This window comes from Staurois parvus, unplaced genomic scaffold (assembly GCF_062004578.1).
Source record: "Staurois parvus isolate SC_StPar_1 unplaced genomic scaffold, SC_StPar_1.0 ptg000473l, whole genome shotgun sequence".
NCBI classification, from domain to species: Eukaryota; Metazoa; Chordata; class Amphibia; order Anura; family Ranidae; genus Staurois; species Staurois parvus.
In genome coordinates, this window is record NW_028318269.1 from 2,505,001 (window position 1) to 2,531,455 (window position 26,455).

The 26,455-nt window shown below is 42.2% G+C and overlaps 1 protein-coding gene across 4 annotated transcripts in view; it reads left to right on the top strand.

The window, feature by feature from the left end:
- LOC149452426 (septin-9-like) overlaps window positions 1-25,993 on the top strand; it is a 443,799-nt gene extending 417,806 nt beyond the window's left edge. For all 4 annotated transcript variants that reach the window (XM_089689406.1, XM_089689408.1, XM_089689407.1 and 1 more), the window contains 5 exons: window positions 1-94; window positions 7,543-7,638; window positions 7,979-8,075; window positions 19,345-19,396; window positions 23,668-25,993. The exon at window positions 1-94 is cut by the window's left edge and continues 24 nt beyond it. In XM_089689406.1, coding sequence (XP_089545532.1) covers window positions 1-94; window positions 7,543-7,638; window positions 7,979-8,075; window positions 19,345-19,396; window positions 23,668-23,800 — 472 coding nt within the window. In that variant the 3' untranslated portion in view covers window positions 23,801-25,993. The remainder of the gene's footprint in view (window positions 95-7,542; window positions 7,639-7,978; window positions 8,076-19,344; window positions 19,397-23,667) is intronic.
- The last annotated feature ends 462 nt before the right edge of the window (window positions 25,994-26,455 follow it).

Genomic DNA, 26,455 nt, shown 5'->3' on the forward strand with positions numbered 1-26,455 from the left:
CATGAGACGCCTGAGTAAAGTGGTGAATATTGTACCTGTCATTGCCAAAGCAGATACATTAACCCTAGAGGAAAGAGATTATTTTAAACAGAGAGTAAGTTTCCATACCTTTTACCAATGCCAATGTGTCTCTTTTTATCAGTAATGTCAGCCAGGAGTTTTATTTTCTTTATGTTAAAGTGAACCTGTGCCCAAACTATACACTCTAAAGTATTAGGCCTCTTTCACACGGGCGTTCCAACATATGTCCGTTTTTCAGCTGTCCATTTACGGATGAATGACGGACACCCATGTATTTCTAGGGACTAACGGATGTAAACGGATGATCATCCGTTAATATTCGTATCCATTAATCACTTCCTGTCCAGCCCATGTACATAAACGGCCAGACAGGAGCAGTGCAGGAGCGGGTGGCCATTTATAAATGTCCTCCCGCATTCCCTACCTGTGCGCACTCCCTGGGAGCGCGCGGCACCACAATCTGGTGCCCGCTGTGTCCTCTGGACACAGCAGAACACCGATCGCTGTACGGGACCTCTGTGTGAGATCCCGATCATGTGATCACTGATTTGACAATCCGTGATCACATGAATAGTAGTAAGCAAGATGTCACTTGCTGACATCATTGCTTACTACTAGTGAAATATGTGAATGATCACAGAGGTCACATGGTACAAGGCTATTCCCAACAGCCTTGTACCATGTGACAAGCTGTGGCCAATCACAGCTCTCACAATATTTCTCAATGGCTGCAAGAATACAGTCAAAGAGGAGAAATATTGCTTTTACAGCCTTTATGGGTGTGCAATCAGTGTAAAAAAAAAAAAAAAATCTTCATCACCCCCCACAAGTAGTACAGTGTCACTGTGGTGACACTGTACTGCTAGGGTGACAGTATGTTAAAAAAAACACACACACATAAATAATAATATAAAAATGTGAAAAAAAAATATTTTTGGTTATAAACTAATTTAGGTGTTTTCTTTTCATTTGTTTTTTGTACTAAAAAGATTGCTGAATACATTTTGGCCAACATTTATGGAGAAAGAGATTATTTGCAAAATTTTATAAGAAAAACACTTGTTTTCAAAATGTTTGGACATTTTCATTTATATAGCAAAAAAAAGAAAAATCCCAGTGGTGAATAAATACCACCAAAATAAAGTTTTATCTGTCTCAAAAAAATGCTAAAAAGTTCATATGAGTACAGTGTTGCATAACCAAGCAATTGCCATTCAAAGTGTGATGGCACTGAAAATTGGCCAGGACGGGAAGGGGGTGAAAGTGTCCGGACTTGAAGTGGTTAACATCCGTTTCTTTGAATGGAAAAAAACTTTTTCTTCTGTAAAAAAAAAAAAAATGAACCAGACGGAAAACGGATGTCAACTGATCGTTTTTTTTCTTTGAAAAAACGTGACTGAACTGATGAAAAAAACAGCAAGCCTGTGTGAAAGGACCCTTGGGGTATTCTGAACGAACAGGAAAAGCATTTCAAAATAAGCCGTCCTTCACTTCTTTAGTTATAGGCATTGTGGAGAAATGTGTCTTCAAATTTCACAACAGCCTTATTTATGTGGATAACAGATCTTGGCAGATAGTCAGCCCTCTAATGTAAACAAGCAGGCATTTTTAAGGGCCTGTTTGCACCATGTATTTGTTGGAGTGCACACATTAATTCAGCGCCTGATAAGTCCATTGCATTAGAAAAGGTACCCCAATGCACCTTCCAACGGACATGATTTGCATACTTTTAATTTTTGGCAGCGCACCACCCTAATGCACATCCTTCGAATGGTGCTTTAGGGTTCAGAATGAATGGCACCACATCACACCAGTCCACCTAGCATGCGCTGTGGTAATGTGTGTTACTGCAAACAAACACATGGTGTGAAGAGGTCCTTAGCTGTTAGGCTACATTCACACCAGCGGTTAAGGACAGTGCAAATTGTAGCGGCAGTTCCTTCTGCAGCTAGGTACGGCCGCTGGCCCCATTCACTATAATGACAGGTCATTGGCAGCCGCAGCTATTTGCTGCTCTGCACAGCCAACAATTACCTATGGTGAGCACCGCTGGAGGCAGGTAATCGTTGGCTGTGCAGAGAGCAGCGAATAGCTGCGTTTGCCGGTGACATGTCATCATAGTGAATAGGGCCGATGGCCGCACCTAGCCACAGGAATCTCAGATTGCTGGCACTACAATTCACACATGCCCCAATTGCTGGTGTGTGAATGTAGCCTTCGAAACAGATGTCTTACTCTAGGGTTCTTGTGTTGTGATCTTTGAGAACAAATTGCTTCACATTACAAGCAACTAGAGAGGTCAGGGATGGCTTTTTTAAAGCTCTATTACTGCGTGTTGAGAGTATATAAATAATTTGTAAATAATTTAACATATGTCTGGGCACAGGTTCACATTAAGGATGCACTAGATGTATTTTTCCAGCGTGTTTGCCTTTTTCTCCTGTTCAAGTTTTTTTTTTTTTTTTCAGTCAAAGACAGAAGCAGTATGAGGGGTGTTAAAGTCCCAGTCTACCCAAAAGTAATATTTTGTTCCAGGTAGAGCCTAGTGGGTTGATCAGGCCCAGGATTCTTATGTGATTTGGAGGATAAAATAGCAATATCAAACTTCCACAATTCTTTACTGTCTGTCTGGAAATATTGTGTGTTGCAGCACTTTCTTTTATGGTTTCCTTAATATTTATTTATTTCAGGTACTTGTATAGCGCTGTCAATTTCCGCAGCACTTTTACATATATATTGTACATTCACATCAGTCCCTAACCCTCAAGGGGTGTACAATCTAAGGTCCCTAACTCACATTCATACATACACATACTAGGGCCAATTTAGACAGGAGCCAATTCACCTACCAGCATGTCTTTGTAGTGTGGGATAAAATAAGAAATACAGCAGGGAGAGTGGGAACCCTCCATAATGGTCACAGCAAGTGTGCAGACATGGGAACGGAAAGTGTCCCCAAGAGATCTAAGAAATTGTCAGCTGGTTTAAACCTTCATTGTGTACCAAAAATTGGTAGGACTTTTATGACAGAACAGCGCCTATTGGTCATAACTGTTTTTCTCTGCCTATCAAGGTTAATGGACACTAAGCCACACATGCAGAGCATACATTTATGGCACCCTGACATGATGATGTGACTCTCATGTGCATGTGTGGGATTTGACGTCATCATGGCCCAGCCAGTTATGTGGGCGAGCAGTTTGGATCTGGACAAAAGGCCGGAAGAAGACGGAAGGACTCGTGACCAGTGGGAACACTGACAGCGCAGTGTTGGAGGGGTCATTTGATAGTTTAATCTGCCATAATGTGCTAATATGCTCTGCATACAAGTACATTATGGCTAACAGCTTCTGGTGGTGTCTGTATAAAAAACTGAAGAGTTTCATTTTGCTTTAAAGGCACGTTTGGTGCAGTACATGTGCGCTACTAGTCATTGTGGCTAACGTCAGTTGGCTGTTGCAGTTTCTTCTATGCCGAGCAGTGTGGAATTTGTGTAACCAACATACTGTTACCGGTTTCCTGTGCTCTTCTGATCTTGATAAAGTAAGTGTTGAAGAAGCATTACTGGTGCTTCCTGAGTGTCGGCTACTATGACTATACACAGGATATTGTTTTAGGCAAATGAAACAGCTGCAATCAAACATCTTTCACACATTTTTAGACTATAAAGTTTATCTCGTCAAATGTAAATCGTGTGCGTGTGTACGTGCGTGCGTGTACAAATCAGTTCAAAAAATAAATTCTAAGAAATTTCTTGTTGAAAAAAATGGGCTGAGTTGATTCATCCAGCTTAAAGCTGACAATTGCAAAGGCCAGCTGAAGTTTCTCACCATTTGTTTTCTATATAGTCTTGTACTGCTGTCTAGGATTTTTAGGACTTAATCCACAGTATGCATCATGTTCACACACATAAGGCACACCATGAATGGGCTTGAAGAACACCTTAAAGCACGGAGAAAAAGAAATTTGGAATTTTTTTTTCTTTGAAGACAGCTACAAGGCGAGTACGGTGCGCTGCATTGCCTAGATCGGTTGGAGTGCCAATAGGTATGATTATGTGCCAGTGCAATCGGGTGGATAGACTTTTACTAATTTTTGCTTGGAAAGGCCTTAAAATACCTTTTTCCTCTTGGTCAGAATGCTGCTTCTGCACTCTCACTGCCGGGTTCTGTGATGGCATAGAGTCCTGGCCGCACCCTTCATCACATGCGTTCTCACTCATACTTGTATTATGGATAAAGAGAGGTCTGTTAGGGCTTGTGGACACGGTTACTGCTGTCTAGCATAAGCTTTTACATTCAAACACAGCACAGCTCAACGACAAATGTAAACACAAAAGACTGCATTTGAGCCTTGCCTGCAATGCATCTCTAATAGGGCTTGCAGATGAAACAGAGCCTCAAATCATCCATACTGCACCAGCAAGGTAAATGGGAATCTAAAGACCTGCTACCTATGAGCACATCAATAGCCGCTAAGCAGTGCCCATGTACAGAAGCCTTTAACCACTTCAAGTCCAGACACTTTCACCTCCTTCCTGTCCAGGCCAATTTTTAGCTTTCAGTGCTGTCACACTTTGAATGACAATTGCGCGTTCATGCAACACTGTACCCATATGAATTTTTTAGCATTTTTTTTTTAGACAGATAAAACTTTATTTTGGTGGTATTTATTTTTTTGCTATATAAATGAAAGTCCAAACATTTTGAAAAAAAACAGTGTTTTTCTTATACAATTTTGCAAATAAATAATCTTTCTTTATAAATCTTGACCAAAATGTATTCAGCTATCTTTTTAGTAGAAAAAAAAATAACTGAAATCCGTTTTATTTTAATTTTACAAAACATTTTTATTTTATTTTTTTATATTGTTTTTTGTTTTTTTTTTGTTTGTTTTTTTACATACTGTCACCCTAGCAGTACAGTGTCGCCATAGTGACACTGTACTACTTGTGGGGGGGGGGTGAAGTTTTTTTTTTTTTTTTTACACTGATTGCTTTTACACTCATACAGGCTGTAAAAGCAATACATTCTCCTTCTCTCTGGCTGCATTCTTGCAGCCATTGAGAAATACTGAGAGCTGTGATTGGTCACACCTTGTCACATGGTACAAGACTGTTGTGAATAGCCTTGTACTATGTGGTAAGAAATGTCAGCAAGTGACATCTTGCTTAGTACTATTCATGTGATCACTGATTGGCCAATCAGTGATCACATGATCAGTACCCTCATACAGAGGTCCCGTACAGCGATCAGTGTTCCTCTGTGTCCTCCAGACACAGCCAATGGATGCTGGAGGATGTTTATAAATGGTCACCCACTCCTGCACTGCTCTGTCCAGCCGTTTTATGTACATGGTCGGATGGGACGTGGTTAAGCTGGACATACACGTACCAAAAGTCAGCCAATTCAGCAAGAAAAGGCTGACTTTTGGTCCATGTGTACCCCTGACTAGGAGTCCCAGGGCGAAGTCCCCGCTGTCAGGATACAAAAATACAGCAGAAGAGATCTCTGCATGAACATTACTTGTCTTGATGTGGGGATCTGTGTTTTTTTTTGTTTTTTTTTCCGTTCAACCCAATGTGAAAAAACTCACAGGGTGTTATTTACTAAAACCGGAGAATGCAAAATCTGGTGCAGTTAGCTCTGCATGGAAACCAATCGCCTTCCAGCAAGAAAACACAAGAGGATGCACTCTCCTTGTGCATTACCGTGATGACAGATTTATTAAAACCTAGATCACAAAAGGATACTCACAAACAAACCATAAAGACAGTCCTGTTCCAAAAGTACTCGAGATGCGTTTCGGGAGATGAACTCCCTTCCTCAGAGCTGAGGTCAGCTCTGAGGAAAGGAGTTCATCTCCTGAAACATGGCAGAAATTCCAGTCCCAGACAGGTGCTTTTGGAACAGGACCTCACTGTCTGGGACTAAAAGATCTGTCTCTGTCGGTTTTTATGGTTTGCTTGTGAGTATCCATTTGTGATCTATGTTTTCATAAATCTGTCATCACGGTAATGCACGAGGAGATTGCGCCCTCTTGTGTTTTTTCTTGCTAGTTCCTAGATTCCCCAATCTGTGGAGGACTGCACCTCATCAAGTGAAATTGTGGAGCCCCAAGATTCGAGCGCTGTTGTGGTTGCCCTTATTTGATTGACAATCAGCTTCCAGGTTTTATTGCCAAAGTTCACCAGTTTTAGTAATTCTCCCCCACAGTGTATACCCTGCTTCAGAGCACCCTGGTCAAACTCCAGTGTCTATTGGACTGCACAGCCATATTTCTACACACTATAGCAGCAAAGTAGCGATTAAAACCATGAAAGTAGAAGCTATTGGAACAATATTAAAATCTATTAATAAACCATAACATTACCTTTGATTACTCTGCCACCATAAATTAAAACCTTGTTTCTTTGCCATAAGAACCCATTCATATGTGTTGTGTGTTGGTGTGCTGCAGGGCCATTTCTTATGATTGGCTCTCCACATACCTCCAAAATGCAGGAGCATTGCAACACACCAGAGTGCAGCGCAATGCACATTGTGTGTTATGAAAAAATGTAGACAGCATCTTTTTTTTTTTTTAAAAAATATGTGTTGAGATGTACTGCAATTTATTAATTTTTAATGGTCTGCCTAACCCAGTGTGGTGAAACTTGTGCCAGTGCATTGAAACACTGCACTTCCTTGGGGAATGTTGCAAAGAACGCTTTTTTTGGCCACACACATAAGGGAATTCCTTTTCTTGCTTTGATTTGTTTTATTCTGATTTGGTGGAATCCACATTGCAAATGGTTGCCCATCATCGAGAAGAAGGCAAAGTGCTACCCAGGAAAGTTCAGCTTGTGACAACTAATTAGGGATTGCATGTGATTTAATCAGGTGCTCCTAAATTTTTTTTTTTTTTTTTTTTTTTACATACTGTCACCCTAGCAGTACAGTGTCCCCATAGTGACACTGTACTACTTGTGGGGGGGGGGGGGGGGGGGAGATTTGTTTTTTTTTGTACTCTGATTGCTTTTGCAACCAAAAAGGCTGCTGTGAATAGCCTTGTGCCATGTGACCTCTGTGATCATTCACAGATTTCACTAGTAGTAAGCAATGATGTCAGCAAGTGACATCTTGCTTACTACTATTCATGTGATCACTGATTGGCCAATCAGTGATCACATTATCGGGACCTCACACAGAGGTACCGTACAGCGATCGGTTGCACACAGTTCTAGTAGGTATATTAAGAATTTCGCTGTGTTGTCTTTATTTTAGGGACCTTAGATTGTACTCCCCTTGAGGGTTAGGGGCTAATGTGAATGTACAATATATGTATGTAAAGCGCTGCGTAAATTGTCAGCGCTATATAAATATCTGAAATAATAATTATAACTTGCATGGACACCTAGTCAAGAAACAACTTCTGCAAGTACATTTTCCGTTTGCTAATTGCTATTACAATTTTTGCAAAAGAACAGCATCTTTCCCCAAAGATTATATTTTAATAAATATGTTTGTTCTATCTTTACAGATCCGTCAAGATCTACAGAACAATGGTATAGACATCTATCCTCAGAAGGAGTTTGATGAGGATGCAGAAGACCGGCTGGTGAATGAGAAGATCAGAGTAAGTGGTCAGCCATACTATCCATTCCAATGCAGTCCAATCACACTATCCATTCTGTTGCCTTGGATGTCTGTATAACACTTTATTAGTAGAATACATTGGTAATCACTTTTCAGTTGTATTCCTGCCTACAAGGAATGAGCTCAGACGTGTTCCAATCTTAGTCCAAACCCACTTGAGCTATTCTGCCAGTGAGCTGTCACTGCACAAAGCCAAACATTAGCAGCCGAGGCATTCCCTGCCCTGCAACCGCACATGTTTGCACCCCTGATGTATACATGCGGCTGTGCCTACTGCCCACATACATCATGCTAATGAGCCTTCCTCTCTTCTGTCACAGGAAATGATTCCATTTGCTGTTGTCGGTAGTGACCAAGAGTACCAAATTAATGGTAGGCGAATACTGGGCCGGAAAACCAAGTGGGGAACCATTGAAGGTAAGTTGTCAAATGCAATCTGATTAGATTTGTTTGTGTTCACTGTACAACATCACCTATTGGATTAAAGCTGAGCTCCGGGCAGATAAAACACACCAATTTATGCAGATGTATTTGAATTGAAAATCAATTAAATTCATCAAAAGACACCATTTTTCTGTTTTAGTTTGGGGTGAAGTAGGAAGGGCTTGGAACTTCTATTCACTCGCAGCCTGGAGACAGAGAGGTAACTTAACTGCATTTTTACTGGTAGAAGAAGAATGCTCAGATGGGTGGACAGAAATCCAAGTGATTAGGCAGGCAAAACCGCCATATATGCATTCATCTGTGTACATTTAGCTGTTTGCCTTGAGTTGAACTTAAAAATTGGTAGGGTTTTATAACTATTGGTGGGTACTGCTGACTCTGTGAGTTTACTCCATGTGTCTAATTCACTTGTTACTGTATCATGATAATAATTATAGGCAGGTGGGTCATGGTAGTATGCCCAATTTGCTTTTATACATCTACAAATGCTGCCAAGAAGACCACGTTTGGTCTTCTGAGTAATCCTTACTGAAAATAAATAAAATCCCACTATAAAGTGCACATTTGGTAACTGTTTATTTTATACATTTGGTTCATGGCCCTGTTTACTTGAACATTAGCCTTTGGGAGGATCTTGGCAGAGCTCCCCAATGTTTTTGATGGGTGCTGGCTGCATTTGGAGTTTGCTTTGCTGGCTTCAAAATGCTAACAAAAGCTGTGCCTTGAAAAAGGAAAAGTAGATCTGCAAATGTGAAAAATGTTTTTCCAGATTAGCTCAACAACTTAAAGTAGTATTAAATGCTGCAATTTGTAACCACTCCTCCTAATGAGATAAACATTCTGCAGTCCATGTTCTATTTTTTATGTCTTGAAATGCTCTCTGCTGCTGGCTGCAGAGCACTCCATGCTGCCTTTCCAAATGGTCGGGAGGAAAGCACCTGAAGACGCCAGCAGGGTGCTGTTTGCTTGCACAATGCAGGCTTTTGCTGCTGTCTATGAAACTGCTGGAGGAGGGAGGCGCCAGGGAGTGGCTTGCCTGCTATAGGGTCTTGTAATATTGAATGCATGGGCAAGACGTACTCTGCCTCAGTCACAAGTGCACACACAAGTGGCTCCGTGGTATCTGGCAGGTGGATGGAGCCACCCTAAAGAAGTTGCTGGGGGAGAATCAGTTTTTCAAGTTGGAACGTAAAGCTACCACATAGTTAATATGAATACAACAGAGCAAAGGTGGTATGTGCTGAGGTTTTTTGTTGTTTTCCATTCTGTATATTAAGGTATAGCCCATGCAGAGGTTGCCTAGGCCGAGCATAATACAAAAGGCCAGAGCCAAAAAAAATTAAAATGAAAGAATTCTTAGTGTGTGTTTGTGTGAGATGCTGTACCCCAGGTATATGCTCATAAGATCAACTTGCTGCAGAATACTAGAGGCACTAAAATCTTCAATGTTCCCCCCAATTTCATATGGAAGCAGAAAGCAGTGTTCAAGGAGCGACCGACATCATTGCTGTAGAATCATTATTTAGCCATGTAGACCATACTTTATAAAAAATTTTGGACAGCCTCTATTAAAGTAGATGCATTTATACAAGAGAAAGGTGGCATTAACCAGTTGTTTCCAGAATGCCACTGTGGGTGGGGTGAGCTTTTTCCAGGAAGACTGATGGATTTCCGGATGTAAAATAGAGGAAGTCCCAGCATTCCACTCTTGTCAGGCCAATTCTTCCACAAGGCCCAGTAGGCAGACTAATAGAGAAGAGGGAACCACAACAGAGATGGAATGGATGACTTGAAGGACCGACTCCCAGAATTGTACGATGGCAGGGCAGAACCAGAAGATATGGATGAAATTTCCAGGAGAATAAGTGCACCTCCAAAAGCTCTGGGAGACACTCGAATCCATTTTATTAACGTGGTAACAGGTGAAGTAAGCCCTGATAAGTGCTGAGGTTTGCAGCACTGTGGGCTTATAACATTTCAGTGTTTGCTATCACGTTAAGTATTTAATGTGGTTAATGCATTGGCTATCTAAATTTATAATGCCTCTTTAGCATAGCCCTACCCATTACATAGTTAGACAAAGTCCATCCAGCTCCACCATAAAAAAAAAAAAGTTATAATCCTACACCCACTTTACATATAAATGTTAGTATCCAGTTATATTCTGTGTATCTAAGAAACAATCCAGGCCTGTTTTAAAGCAATCCACTGAGCTGGCCAGAACCAACTCTTGAGGGAGTCTATTCCACATTTTCACAGTTCTCACTGTGAAGAAACCTTTCCGTGTTTGGAGATTACATTTCTTTCCCTCCAGACGTAAAGAGTGCCTCCTTGTTCTCTGTGATGACCTCGGTGAATAGCTCTACACCGAGTTCACTATATGAACCACTGATGTATTTATACATGGTGATCATATCCCCCCTTAATCTCCTCTTCTCAAGAGAATACATTCAGTTCCTCTAATCTTTCCTCATAGCTGATCTCCTCCATGCCTCATTTCAGTTTGGTTGCCCTTCTCTGTGCTTTCTCCAGTTCCCCAATGTTCTTTTTGTGAATTGGTGCCCTAAACTGAACTGCATATTCCAGATGAGGTGTTACTAATGATTTGTACAGGGGTACAATGATATCCCTCTCTCTGGAGTCTATACCTCTTTTTATACATTACTTCAGCTTGAACCTTCAGCCCCTCCCTCCTGCCAAGTGCCTCCAGAGCAGGCAGCTTGCTATGGGGACATCCAAGCAGTCTTGCTTCTGAGCCACTGCTCTGTGTCCACTCACACACAGAGCACAGCTCGGCCCAGCCCACTCTTTCTCCTCATTGGCTAACTGGCTGTGATTGACAGTAGTGGGAGCTAATGGCTCCTGCTGCTGCCTCAGCCATTGAGGAAGAAGAGTCCTGGGAGAGCCATGGCTTTTGTGCACATAGCTGAATCCAGAGAAGGCTCAGGTAAGTATTTGTGGGGACTGCATGAAGGTCGAAAACATTGAGCCTTTACAATCATTTTAGGGCCTCATGCACACTGGGAGTTTGCCCAGCTCACATGAATGCCTTTCTCCTGGCAGAATAAAATTGGTGTCAAAAACTCATCTAAAGCTGCATTTATGTAAAGGTGTTTAGGAGCATCGAGCACTTGGGTGTTAATTTCATTAATAATGAATAATGCTCATCTACATGCGTTTACACACCAAGTATTTTCTGCCAAAATGCTGCTGCTACACGTCAGAGGGGGGTGGGGTTCTGCCTCTAAACACTCCTGCATCTGAACACCTGTAAACGCTTATGTGTGCATGGTCACATAGGCTAACATTGAGAGGTGTTTAAAGGCAGAAAAAAAAAAATCAAACACCCCTAAAACCTGACTCCAGCTTTGTAAAGCAACACTGGACCTCCTTCTATCCTGCTCCCTGGTCTCCTCCTCCCATGCACGACTGCAGGACTTCTCCAGGTCCTCCCCCATCCTCTGGAACTCACTGCCCCAATCCATCAGACTGTCGCCTTCCCTCTTCACATTCAGGCGCTCCCTCAAAACCCATCTCTTTAGGGAAGCCTACCCCACCCTCACCTAACGGCCATTCTCCCTCTTTCCTCCCACCCCTCATTCCCCTCAGCCACTTCCTACTGTACCTTTACCCCCTCCCTCCTAGATTGTAAGCTCGAAAGAGTAGGGCCCTCTTACCCCTCGTACGTTGTTTGTTATTGTTGTACTGTGCCATGTATTGCCCCCCCCCCCCCCTCTATTGTACAGCGCTGAGCAAACCCTTTGGCGCTATATAAACTCGATGTAATAATAATAATAATTTTAGTTAATATAATAAATGTAATCTTTAACAGCAAGCTGACAGATGTCTTTAGTATTCTCCTTCATTTTTGTTCACCCTGGATTTGGAATGGGTAGTGAAGAGGGCAGTTAGACAAGGAAAGGACTATTCTGCACATGTAGCATCTGCTTAGAAGACCTGGATTTTGTGGATGGCAGAGCATTGCTAAGAGTTGTTCTATAATCATGGCATCAGAAATTATTTGACTGGAAATTAATATCAGGAGGACTAAACATTTTAAACCTGCATAACATCTTTGACCCAACAGCATCTTCACAGAAATAATGGTTAAAAAGCCCATCACCCTAGGATTAAAAATGCGTTGACATTGATTGGACATGTGCTTCAGATCCCAACAAATTCCTTGAGCATAGTCACCCTCCGACTCAGAATGGACAGAGAATCTGAGACAGGCTCAACTAAACCTAGAGGAAGGCAGAGAGAGATAAAAGAACATGTGTGGGCCTGGATTCTGATTAAGACAATAACCTTCAACCCACTTTGGATTTTTCTTTTAGAGACTTTTGACTGTACAACGCATGCTTTGAATGGTCTATGAAGCGTTTGATGGATCAGAGCTTTATAGATTACACCAGGGACCCTATGGGGGGCACCCTCACTGACAGAGAGCTGCCTCTGAGAGTAAGATCCTGATTGCTGTACCTCGGCCCATTCTGAGGTCCATCACTCCTCCAACACATACATGCTGGCAGCTTCCTGCATGCTATCATATGCTGCAGACTTGTAACCGCAGGCTTTTGTGGTGGCCTTATGCACAACTTTTTTGGTGAAACAAATACATTGTAATAACACGCCGAACTTTTGTTAAAATGCTTACCTTTCTTTGCAACAAAAAATTTTGCTCTAATGTTCCATGTGATGTGATATTTTGCGAGCTCTATTTTGGCCAATCGTTCCCCTAGCGAATTTCAGGTAACCAAATTTCTGTATGCTGGTCATGTGGCAAGCCACTGGAGTTCCCAGATCAGCATTTTCTCCAAGACTGACAGGTATTGCAGGAGTTATTTAGGTATATTAAGCCAGTAGATCAGGGGTATTGAATGTAAGTTCAGAGAGGTCTGATCAGTAAAATTTTCAGCCAGCAGAAAATCGCATGTTAGTCTAAGAACTTGGGTTCTATCACACACCCACTGTCTGTCCTTTACATTACCCCCTACACCCCCCTTCCTAGCAGAGCTCTCTGCCCCTTTTCATCCCCATCCCCCCCCCCCCCCCCCCCCCCACAGTAGGGCTCACTGTCCCTTTAGATCACCCCTCCCAACCAAAGTAAAGCTGTCTGCACATTCACATCAAGCATCCCCCACTTCCCCATTCTTCAGAGCCAGGTCCTCTGCCCCCTTCACTCTTCTACCTGACAGGTACTGTATGGAGGGAGGGAGCAGTAGCTGCTGAAGTTAACTTTACATATTAAGAAGCTGGTGATTGGTTGCTAAGACTGCTATATGTTCTAGCAACCAATCACCTGCTAGTTAATGTACAAAGTTATTTCAGGTAGCTCCCGCTCCTGCCCTGCATGCAGCGCTACTGTGCCTCTCACTCTTGATCTGTCCTGCCTCCTGCTCTCTGCTCTGCTGTGATAATGGCCGCGGCAGAGACTGGGGGATTAGAACCAGCTCCTAAATGGTGCAACTGAGGGTCCGGATGTGACAGTAACTTGGTCCGGATCCAGACCATGGTCCATTATTTAGTGATGCCTGCACTAGATTATGGGCCTTATGATAATTTAGGTCCACGTCAGGATCTTTGTTTAACACTCCTAGGCTGTAGATAATTGATGGTTTAAAGGAAACCAGTAGGCTGCTGCTGATAACCTGCTTCTGAAAAGAACAGCTGGTTAACATATACTGGTTACCACTCTGATATTGGTGCATTTTGAGACAAAGTCCCAGGAAAAAGCTTGCATATTAGGACTTTAGTCTTCACTTGCTGCATACTTGTCCTGGTCAGGGACTCAGAATTTATCACTGCCAGTCACAGCCAGAGAAGTTTCGGAAGGAGAACAGCAATGGCCACCTTTTAGTATTTCTTTTGTGATGAATTTCCTTTAATGTCGATGTTATCCTAGAATGAAATGCGGTCATCAGTCTGCTACAGGTTCAAGGAGGTAACAGCGTTGTAACACTGTAGCAAGTCACAATGAGGTTTGTTTACTAAAGCAGGAGAGTGCAAAATCAGGCTCACTTCTGCATAGAAACCAATCGGCTTCCAGGTTTTATTGCCAAAACGTAATTGAACAAGCTGAGGTTAGAAGCTGATGGGTTTCTATGCAGAGGTGAGCCTGATTTTGCACTCTCCTGCTTTAGTAAACAAACCCCAATTTATCAGACATTTGTGAACACTGCCAAGAACTGCACAGTCACCAGGATTTAGGGGACTGTGCCTTCTCTAAGCCAGCATATTAGTCCCAGAAATACATACTGACCCTGGAGGATACCTGAACAAAAATGGCACCCGTTTGAAGAGGACAGCTGATTACGGCATTGTCCATGGGAATATTTTATCACCTCTGGGAGAGGTGATAAATACGTCTAGATCTGGTCATATACTCTTGGGTTTCTCTTGTTCAGCCCCACGAGGCTAAAAAAGTGTAGATGTCCTGAACAACAATTGCATCTGATTGGTTGCAGGCAATGTTTTGACAAGAATTATCCTCCCAGCTCTTTCAATTTTCAGATCAAAGTTTGTTGAGTCAGATGGTGCCAATAGGGCCACCCAGGGCTGAAATTGGGGCAGCACAGTGGCTAAATGGTTAGCACTTCTGTTGGCAGTACTAGTGTCATTGGTTCGAATCCCAACCATGGCACCACCTGCCTGGAGTTTGCTTGTTGAGGGTTAGGGACTGATGTGAATGTACAATATTATTATACAGGATTTATATAGCGCCAACGGTTTGCTCAGCGCTTTACATTATAGTGGGAGACAATACAGAAACAATACAGTTCAATGCAAGAGGGATTAGAGGGCCCTGCTCCTTGGAGCTTACAATCTAGGATATATATGTAAAGCGCTTCATAAATTGACCACTATATAAGTACTTGAAATATATCATAATACATAAATTCTGCTGAATTGGCTGAATTCAGTATGTTTTTAAATGGAACATCTTGAGGATGACATAGTGGAACTGCCACATCTAACCTGGGGGAGAGCTTTGCCCATATGTATAGTATCAGGAAGTGTAATAAAAACTATAGAGTAACAATATGGCATAACCAGTTGCAGCCAATCAGAATGTGCTTTTGTGTAGTTTGACAATTAAAGGAAACCTGTCCTGAGTGAAGTATATAGGGGAAATCTGTAAGCTACCTTTTGCTGATTTTTTCTGAAAATGCTGCTTGCTACCTCCCCTGCTAATCCACTGACTTCAGTAGTTTTTGGCTCACTGACCTGGAACAAGTATGCAGATAGAGAGTTTTGACTCCATTCTGACTTGTTTTCAGGCTTACTTAGTGGCTCAGAAAGTATGTCATTTGATCAGGAATGCCAAGCAACAAGCATTTTCAGGATTTCTTTGAAAGATCTGTGATCAGTTGCTGTGGGTTGGGGCCCCCTTTGATATCTTTTCAGTAATAAAGCCTAGTGCTTTGGGGTTTTGCGACTGACGTTGCAATGCCTGGTTCTGCTTAGATCAGATTTATTTGATTTTCTATTTCTTTTTCATTTGAGTCTATCTCAGCACCTTTTCCCTCCCCTAGACGTATAGCAGGGCTTTTCTCACTGGCTGTTGTATATCCAGCAAACTCTTGGACCAGGCCAGCACATGATCTGTGGCTAGCATCTCCTGCCACGTCTGTACTTTTAATTCAGATCGAGGTTACTCGCGCACCCCTCTCCTCCCACCACCCCCTCTTTCCACTCCACAGGCTCACGTTGTTCTTTGGCTTCAGACAAGTGGCGTGTCCAACGCCGAGGAGATTTTAACTCTTTGTTAAACAATGCAAAGCATTCCCTTTTTATATACGGTGTACAATCAAAGGGATTAGTCTGGATAACTGTGATGGATAAGAATCAAACTAAAAAATTTTGGGGGGAAAAAGTCCATGCCAACCCCACATTAAGTTCTGTTAGGATACTTGCTTTGTTTGCAGATCCCCTGAAAGTAATTGTGACTTAAAGATTTATTGCATGCATCTTGTTACAATTCAGCCTTGGCTAATGCCTGCCATCTGCTGACCACTAATGAAAATGATTGTTTATATTAAATTATAGGCTTGACCCCTTTAATATCGGCAGCACAGCGGTGGGCTTTAACACCGGGATACCGCAAGTTAGTGTATGGCTGGCGTCCCATGTTTGTGCCTAGAGTGCTTTCCCTTGGTGCCCCCAGCACAGTGACCACACTGTCACCAACAGTTCTTGGTCACGGTTTACGATCAGTAGCTGGGGGCGGCAATCACTGACAGCCAGTAATAGTGATCACATGATCTGGAAGCCCATGTAACACCTAGGACTTTACAGACAAGCCCCGTTCACTTAATTGCATGTTGGGAATGAACGACTTTCAAAGCTCGATTGTCACACGATTCTGCATGTTGCAAAGGGCAGGCCATTCACATGTGCGTTTGAAAAGAAGCTTCTGCTCCTTTACGGGGGAGTAGCTTCACAGGGTTTTCAAAGGTACTGTTTGCCAAGCGATCCTGTTGTGCAACAATCGCAGCAGAATTGCACCATGCTTGCAGTGCCTTAAGGACAGTGACACCCAAACACACGTCATACGTTGTGCAGCGATTTAGAATTGTGGGCAGAATTGCTGCAATTCTGCTCACAATTCCAATTGCAAGATGTGAACGGGGCCTTAAAGGACTGTCTGGAAAGGGTTTAAAGCAATGTTATGCCGTGCCTAGTCAGGGCAGAGCAACAGACTCGCCTTAAAGCCTCCTTTCCCAGCACTTTTCCTTCACTCCCCTACTGCTCTGTTCAGCTGGCAGCAATGAGACAAGGAAAGAATCATATAAGATTAGAGACACTGTACACAGGACTGAGGCGAATCTCTCCATCCAATATGACAGCTGTGGGCCAATTGCTGAAACTGTCCAATGAGAGAAAAAGACGTAAGTCACATGGTTCTCCATACATGGAAGTATTATTATTATTATACAGTATTTATAAAGCGCCAATAGTTTGCTCAGCGCTGTACATTACAAAGGGGGACAGAACATGTGACAGAACAATACCAATACAATGCAAAACATGAGGGGATCGAGGGCCCTGCTCTTTCAAGCTTACAATCTAGGAGGGAGGGGATGGTGGTACAGGAGGAGATAGCTGTGGGGGATGGAGTGGTAGGAAGAGTGGAGGAGGTCGGTCAAGTTAGCTGGGGGTGGGGTAGGCTTCCCTGAAGAGATGGGTTTTCAGGGTGCGCCTAAAGGAGAGGAGAGTAGGTGATAATCTGATGGGTTGGGGCAGGGAGTTCCAGAGGATAGGTGACACCCTGGAGAAGTCCTGGAGGCGGGCATGGGAGGAGGAGACCAGGGAACTAGAGAGGAGGAGGTCTTGTGAGGAGCGGAGTGTGCGTGCTGGGCGGTACTTGGATATTAGGTCAGTGATGTAGTTCGGGGCAGTGTGGTGAATGAGTGACTTTCAAAGCTCAAGTGTCACACGATTCTGCATGTTGCATAGGGCCAGGCCATTCACTTGGAAGTAGTGTGAAGTACAGTTTTGCTTTGTTTTTTTCTGCAGCTGGGTGTGACAGACCCAGCCGGGACAGGGACTTTTGGAGGGGACTGCAGGCTAGCCTCTTGCCTACTGACTGTGTGCCCTGGTATCTGAGTGGGCTGTTTTCTTTGGGAGGTGTGTGCCTGGCAGTATTTTTGGAGTAGTTTAACTTTGGATTCAAGTACATGTCTCCCCAAACACACTGAGTTTGAGAACTGGATGACCCAGACACATATTTGGGGCCTCTATGCCCAAACCAGCACTGACTGTATCAAACCCCACCCCTCCTCTACTCATCACAGATGTTAATATAATCAGCTCAAAACAACCTGATGCTGAAATCTCTTAATGTAATCTGTTTATTAAGGTGTTGTGTTTACTGGTTTGTGTCTTTGTTCCACTGTTAATTGAGTCACCTAATTGTTTCTGTCTGTTGGCTAGTCCTCCTGGAGGTTCCTACATGATGGGGTTAGGCTTCTGTCAACCTTACTTCGATATCCAATCAGTGTGGGATGTTTATCCCAATGAGTATTTGTTTTATTGTTCTTGTGGGGATTGCCCTCATTTCTCAAGTGTAAAAAACCTGTATTTTTGTTCAATAAACAGTTCCACCTAAGCTAGTGTCGTCAAATCCTTGGGTGCAATGCCCAGCTATAATACCTTTAGTCCTGTGTCCCAGGGGCAAGGAAGCAGCTCTCTGACGGAAGCGCCCAGGCGGGGTGCCAGTCGGTCCATCACACAGGGTAAAGGAAAAGTATGCATGTTCAGCTAGGGAGAGTACAGTAAAGCAAAACTGTTGTTTTGCCCTGCATGAACAGGGCACAGATTTGTTTTAATTATTGCCATATACATGTTCCAGTGTTGGTGCTTCCATTGATCAGGGAAGGACCACACAATACAGAGTTCCCTTTCTTTTAGCTTCTGGCTTTAGATTATATTTGCAGATGTGGGCTACTGAGACACAAATTGGTCCTTTCTGCTGGCTAGTAGACTGAGATCTGGACAATATCCTTTACAAGGACCATTCTAAAATCTGATCAGCCTTATTTTTTGGCCCAAACCCAATCTTACTTGTCTGATTACCTGCCTGTTAGTGATTTTCCAGCACAAAAATGTTAGGGAGCAATGTTTACTTTTAATCTTCAAATGTATGATTCCCTATACTGGCCAATTTACACAAGTGTTGCTTAAAACTTGAACTTCAGGGAACCCATTAAATGCACAGATTAAATACACATTAGGCAGCAGCACAGGTCTGCCACACAACACAGCACTATCTGGCAGGGCAGGGGACCTGAGCTTTCTTGTGCAGTTTCACTTTCGCTTACAGGTCCCCTCCCCACTCTGTAACCGGACAGTGAAGGAAAAACAGCACACTGGAGAGTTTATTGCTCTGTCGCTCTGCTCTCACTTTCTATCAGCAAAGCACTGCAATGCAATATTTATGGCTGGGTCCTTTTGCTGCTTTTCCTTCCCCCCTCTCTGAGCTCTGCTGTACAGAATGTAGAGTAGACCACAAGAGGCTGACATCAAGTCCAATTAATACATTGTATTAATGATTACAAAGCTGCAATAAATTGTGCCTTTTTATGTGTCTAGAGTTTCAGCTTTAAATCAATCATTTCCCTATACAGCATTTTATAGGTGGATTTAATGAGCTGGTGAAATGAGCACTGACTCCTCTGATTTTACTTGACCTTCTATAGGAGTTGAAATGGTTATAGTTTCTTTTGTTTTATTCTTGCAGTGGAAAACATTGGTCATTGTGAATTCGCTCACTTGCGAGATCTTCTGATAAGGTGAGTCAACAAGCAATGTGTTACTGCAGTTCATCATGTATTGCATTATATCTAGAGGCGCCCATGTTTCATGAGCCTAATAAAGGAAATACCACCAGAATTTTACAGTATAGGATGATTTTTTTAATACAGCATTATGCCTTTCATATAAGTATTTTACTAAGTGAAGGGGTGATGCCGTGTCAGTATTATTGTCTCTCCTTTGCATTTGTACATCCTCTGTTGCAGTAAGAGTGATCTTTCATGTAACCGACAGCTTGTGGCCTTACACCAGCTACTTCCTTCCTCCCTGTGAAAATGTCACACATACTTCTCTCTTCTGCATTGCATTATCTTGGTCGCATGTGTGGCTTGTGGGCCTTTTTGTTCTGAGAAATTACTAGTCTCAAGCAGGCAAACGTGTCACTGGTCCAACAAATATGTTGTATGAGAGCACTACATATCCACCATAAACTCATACTCGGTTACCGGTGGGGTCTACTGGGCTGCATCATTTACTGACATAACTTTTGGGTCATCGTTCCTCAGTCTGTTCCCACCATCCTTGTTGGGTGTTCCAGCTACTTCTAAACACAAAACTCCTGCCCCATAATTTTAAATTCCTGGTCCAATCAAAGGTAAATATTTATGGGTTTGGACTGCCAATTTTTTTTTTTAGAAGGAAACTACAAGCAAATTTTTCTCTTTATGTCTATTTAGCATGTTTTTCCAACATCTAGCTACAACCAGAGTTACTGAGCGATTCTGTCTTCATTTTGAGATTCCTCTGTCAATCTTCAGCCAGTACAGGCATACCTCGGTTTACGAATTGAATTCGTTTTGCGGGACTTTACGTATAATGAAAAATTCATAAACCAAACACCGTTTCCCATAGGAATGCATTGAAAACCAATTAATCCATTCCTGAGGTCAAAAAAAAGTAAACGCTACTAAAATGCTGCATGAGTTATTTTATCAAGTCATGTGGTATTTTAGTAGTGACAACCATGTGTTAATGTTTTAGCTGTCAGCGGGGTTCGCCACTGACAGCTGAATGTAAAAGACTTGCCGGCAATTAAAAAAATAAATAAGCAACGTGGAGTTCCCCCTCCCATCTATACCAAGCCCTTTCGCGTCTGGTTTGTTTTTTGAAGGGAACTCCCATGCCACAATTGAAAAAAAAAAAATGGCGTAGGGGTCCCCCCCAAAATCCATACCAGACCCTTATCCGAGCATGCAGCCCGGTAAGTCAGGAAAGGGGGGGGGGAGTGAATGCCCCCCCGCCCTTCCTCCTGAACCATACCAGGCCACATGACCTCAACATGGGGGGATGCTTTGGGGCAGGGGGGGCTCCCCCCCAAAGCACCTTGTCCCCATGTTGATGGGGACAAGGGCCTCTTTCCTACAACCCTGGCCGGTGGTTGTGGGGGTCTGCGGGCAGGGGGCTTACCAGAATCTGGAAGCCCTCTTTCACAAGGGGGCCTCCAGATACCGCCCCCCCCATGTGAATGAGTATGGGGTACATGGTCCCGATACTCATTCACAAAAAAAAAAGTGTAGTGTGAAAAAAGACAGGACACAGTCTTTGACAAGTCCTTTATTAAGAGATAAAACTAAAAGAATGTCCCCCGCAGTAGATCCAACGTCAATCACGATTTCAGCCACCTCCCCGAAAAAAAAAAAAGGGAAAAAAAAAAGGCTCCACTTACGATGATGGCTCCCGCCATCTGTCTGCTCTGGTGGTTGGACAGTTCTTAAATAGGTAAGGGGTGGGGCCACCCGGGGACATCACCTGAGTGACCCCACCCCATGTGACATCATTGATTGATGGGTCTATACCTCTTTTAATACAAGAGAGGATTTTGCTCGCTTTAGAAACCGCAGCTTGTAATTGCATGCCATTATTAAGCTTGTGATCTACCAGAACTCCCAGATTCTTCTCCACCATTGATTCCCCCAGTTGTACCCCCCCTAGTATGTATGATGCATGCATATTCTTAGCCCTCAAGTGCATAACCTTACATTTATCAACAGTAAACCTCATTTGCCTCATAGTTGCCCAATTACACAGAGCATTGAGGTTGGCTTGTAAGTTGGAGACATCCTGTAAGGACGTTATTCCACTACACAGCTTGGTGTCATCTGCAAAGACTGAAATGGGATTTATAATCCCAGACCCTATATTGTTTATAAATATATTAAAAAGTAAGGGTCCCAACACTGAACCTTGGGGTACAGCACTGACAACCCTAGACCATTCAGAATATGAATCATTAACCACTACTCTCTGGATACGATCTTTTAGCCAGTTTTCTATGCATTTACATACTGATTTTTTTCCAAGCCTGTAGACTTTACCTTACACATTAGCCATGTGTGGGGAACTGTGTCAAATGCTTTAGCAAAATCCAAGTATGCCACGTCCACTGCCACCCCTCTGTCCAAGTATACCACATCCACTGCCACCCCTCTGTCCAAGTATACCACATCCACCGCCACCCCTCTGTCCAAGTATACCACGTCCACCGCCACCCCTCTGTCCAAGTATACCACATCCACCGCCACCCCTCTGTCCAAGTATACCACATCCACCGCCACCCCTCTGTCCAAGTATACCACGTCCACCACCACCCCTCTGTCCAAGTATACCACGTCCACCGCCACCCCTCTGTCCAAGGTTTTGCTCACCTCCTCATAAAAAGAAATCAGATTTGTTTGACAACTTCTGTCTTTCATGAATCCATGCTGTCTGTTACTTCAAATATTTTTTTTCCAGCAAGAACTCATCTATGTGGTCTTTTATTAAACTCTCCAATACTTTCCCAGCTATAGAAGTTAAACTAACAGGTCTATAATTACTTGGTAAAGATTTGGACTCCTTTTTGTTTATTTAGCAAAAAATACAAATGTTCAGTGGTGATTAAATATCACCAAAAGAAAGCTCTATTTGTGTGAAAAAAATGCTAACATTTTTTTATGGGTACAGTGTTGTATGACTGCGCAATTGTCATTCAGAGTGCAACAACACTGAAAATTGGCCTGGGCAGGAAGGGGGTAAATGTACCAGTATTTACATTTTTAAAGTGGTTGTAAACCTCAGACATGAAATATAAGCAAAGCATATCCCTCTATAGTATGTGCTTTCTCAATTTAGAGCACTAAGTGTCATTTCTGTCTGCTGCTTGGTTTCTCTGTTATCAGCATGAGTGACTTCTGACAAGTTTTCCTGAAACCAAGAGTAAAATGGTGTCAGGGGAGAGACCTCCAGCACAGCCGTAGCTCTCTTCCCATGTGCTGTGGGTGTGGGGGTGTCTCCTCCCTTCAATCAGCTCTGCAAAGTCTAACTTCAGCTCTCTGCACCCTGTTTTCTGAAAGCTCAGATAAGCTATATAAACTCTGGAATTTGATCAGATGTACAACTTGTATAGGGGGATTTGTTTAATCCCTGTGTCACAGACAGGGGGCTTCTTCTAAATCTGTGTCAAAACTTTTTAAGTTTTGGATAAAGCAGGGAAGAGTTAGAACCTCTGTTGGGTTTTATTGCTGTCTTAGTACCTGTTGGGGAGATTTGCACTCTCAGGGTGGCTTGATGACCACTGCCACTGTAAGGGAAGAAAATAATTTTTTGTGGTCACCAAAACAGGAAAAAAGGCTATATAGTTTAATGGGAACACATGTCCAGGTGACAACTGCCTAAAAAGGGATTCCCTTATTTTTAGAAAGATTTGCTTTTCCTGTCGTGTCTATGGGACAGAAAGTGAAGGTAATTTGCCTCAATAGGATAAACATTGCAATAAAAACAGAGATCTTAACTACTTTTTAAAGCGGAGATCCACCCATAAGGGGAAGTTACGCTTTAAGCCTTTGTCCCCTGCTCCCCAGTAAGGATTGGCACCTTTGGGAGGGGGGGTACCCGAATTTGACAGGTACCCGCTCCTACTTCAGCTGCAATTGCCTATGGAGATCGGAAGCTGAAGTTGCCTTTCATTGCAATTTTAAGTTGAACTTGTTTTAGAAGGTGAGGGTTTTCAATCACTTTAATTCACAAAAAAAAGGTTTAGGCCTTTAGATACCACTGCAGCCTGAAGATGTCAGTCTGCATTTGTTTAAAACTGTAATTGTAAAGTTACATTTCTGTAAACAATTTTAAGGAAAAAAAGTTTTGTGGGTTTTTTTTTTTTTTTTTTCTAAATCTTTTATCGAGTTCAGGATTGACATCATTTTGAAATAAGGTCACATTTATATGAGTTAGCCTTGCTATAATAAATTCCATTGTCTGTTTTTTCATGCAGGACGCACATGCAGAACATCAAAGACATAACAAGCAGTATTCACTTTGAAGCATACCGCGTCAAAAGGCTTCAAGAAGGAAACATGCTTTCCAACGGCACATCGGAAAAAGACTACTCTTCCAACGAGGTTTAATCCTGGGATCCTACACCCTCCATCATGATCATCCTGTCCTTCAGTTTCTGTGTGTTCAGCTCCTGTGACATTGTGCGGGAGGAATAATGGGGAGGAAGTACAGGAAGGTTAGCCCATTAATTTTCAGGGTCTCCAGGTCTGACTGGGCCTTGATCTGCAAGTTTGTGCCATAAAAGGGAGAAGGCATCATGGCAGTCATTAGACTAAGAGGGGGGCAGTAAACATCTGCATTTACTTTTTATCTCCTACTAACGTGAGCCACGTTACTGCCTTGTTACATTCTGCAGTACCTTTTTCAATGCTACGGTGAACTGTATAGAGATATAGCTCATTGTAAGTACAGCTGGCTCTCTCATTTTCTGAAACCTTTCTGCAGTTGGCTCCATCATTGTGGAGCTCAAAGCAAAGTATTCCTAGCAAGAATGTCATATAGTCAAATTTGTTTCATTCTTAAGTGCCGAAAGTCAAATTAAAGAATGTGAATGTTAAAGTGCATTTGATCTATGGATTGTGGGCTGAATTGGTATTTATTACTCCTGTGAAAGAAGATGGAAAACGAATGAGATTGTAAGTGGATAAAGGAAGTTTTATTATCCTTTTTTTTTTCTTTTTTTTTTTTTAAGAAAAAATGCTTTGTTTTTGAGATTATCAGAGAATCTTATCAATCAGTTGTTTCCTTTACCCTTTTGGTTTGATCGCATTCCTTGCAGTTTTTCATCTTTCATCAAACTGTTGAACTGCCCTCTGCTTCTTATTAGAACAGGTTTTCTTTATGATGAAATATTTTGACCTTTCGTTATTTATCTCCGTTTTTTTTTTTTTCCACTCTTCTGATCCCTCCAATATTTTTCAAACACCCTCTTCTTATTGCCACTATTTTGTAATTTATCACACATCATGACATTGTAGTTTTAAAGTGTCTGTCAGGGAGAATTTAAAAAAATATATGCAGTACATCTCTGCAATACATGCACTTTTCTCTGTATTTTGTTTCTATAGTACAGTACCTGTTGATTCTGAAGAAATCCAGTAAGCTTCTTACTTTCTGTGGCAAGCCGACAACGCTGCATCTGATGCATTTCTAATCAGTGTTGTTGCCCTTCTCTGTCTTCTCCTCTTAAGCTACAGAACACCTCTCCTTTATAATATGGAGATAGAAAGGGGGAGCTGTTTAGTAGTCCAACCAAAGAGGGCCAGGGCTGTGGGATCTCAGCGTAGCAGAGACATAGGGGGAGATCTACTAAAACTGGAGCACACAGAATCTGGTGCAGCTGTGCATGGTAACCAATCAGTTTCTAACTTCAGCTTGTTTAATTAAGCTTTGACAATAAAACCTGGAAGCTGATTGGTTACTATGTACCAGTGTGCACCGTAAATCCCTCTCGTAGTTTACTATAGGAAGTTAGGGGCTCACTAGATTTTTTGGCAGAGCAACAGATTTTTATTTACATGCAACATTTTTTTAAAGGGACAAAACATGGAGAAATGGTCATTTATTACAGATATGTACTGCCCAGACATACGCTTTAAATCAAATTTCATCAATGTTCACAATTTCTTCAGTACTACAAACAACTAGTTTATATATTTGACTCCGTGGGTGGAAAACTAATGTGCTCCCTTCCAGGCAGGAAGAGTTAAGCGTGTCTGTGTATTTATCTTATTTTTTTTTCTAAGTATACCTGTCGTCCTTTCATTTGTAAAGTGTCCTATTATTAATCTCTGATTTACCCTTCTCTAAAAATCCTTCCACTTGCTAAGCTGCGCTCCATTAAAATGTAAAAATAATAATAAAAAAAAAAAAAATCATTTACTTGTCGAGTTGCTATGTTTTAGCAAATAAAAAAAAACTATATCATCCAAAAGATTTATATATATTTCACATGCTAAGGATTAAGGTATGAAGAGACAGGAAGCTCCATGCACTTGAAAAGTTGCCAACCTGTCTGTGATGTTATTGTAATGTCCTTTTGTTAAGAGGAAACGTTAATGTGTTTTCATTTTTGTAATGCTTGTTTATTTTTTTATTTTTTTTTTGTTTTATTTTTTTTTTTTTTTTTGGGCTTAAATTCCCAGGTTTCCTAAAGTGGCCTTTTATTTGATTTATATGCATTATGACAAACTAGTCCTTTTTGTATAAATAATAAAGATGTGTTTTAAAATGTATTTCCTAAAATAAATGTTACAAATGCAGATTTCCTCGTTTTTTAATTTCGACAAACATTTCTTGGTAAGGCTGTGGCCCAGTACATGTTTGGCCTAGAGCAGTCCTTATGAAGTATGGTTCTGTGGAACACTAGGGTTTGTCCAAGGGATGTCGGGGGTTCTCTAACCCCTTCTCATCTGCCTCACCGTCCCTTTAAACAGTTTGGAATGCCTGGAGGGCAGGAAGGATTTGAGATCCTGTGACAGTGGTCACATGATTAGAAGCTGGTCCTGGTGGCTACCGACCTGAAGCCCAGACAGTGAGCCGTTTGCGACAGCTTGGTCTTTGTGCTAAGAGGTGCAGTGAGCACACGCTCAGCACAGTGCATTAAAGCCCAACCATTGCCGCTGCACGTATGTGTTGGGTGGTTGTAAAGGGGTTAAACACCGGTAGGTTGATTACCACATGGTGGTTTCTGCAAAGTAACAAGGCCATCACTCAGCTGCATG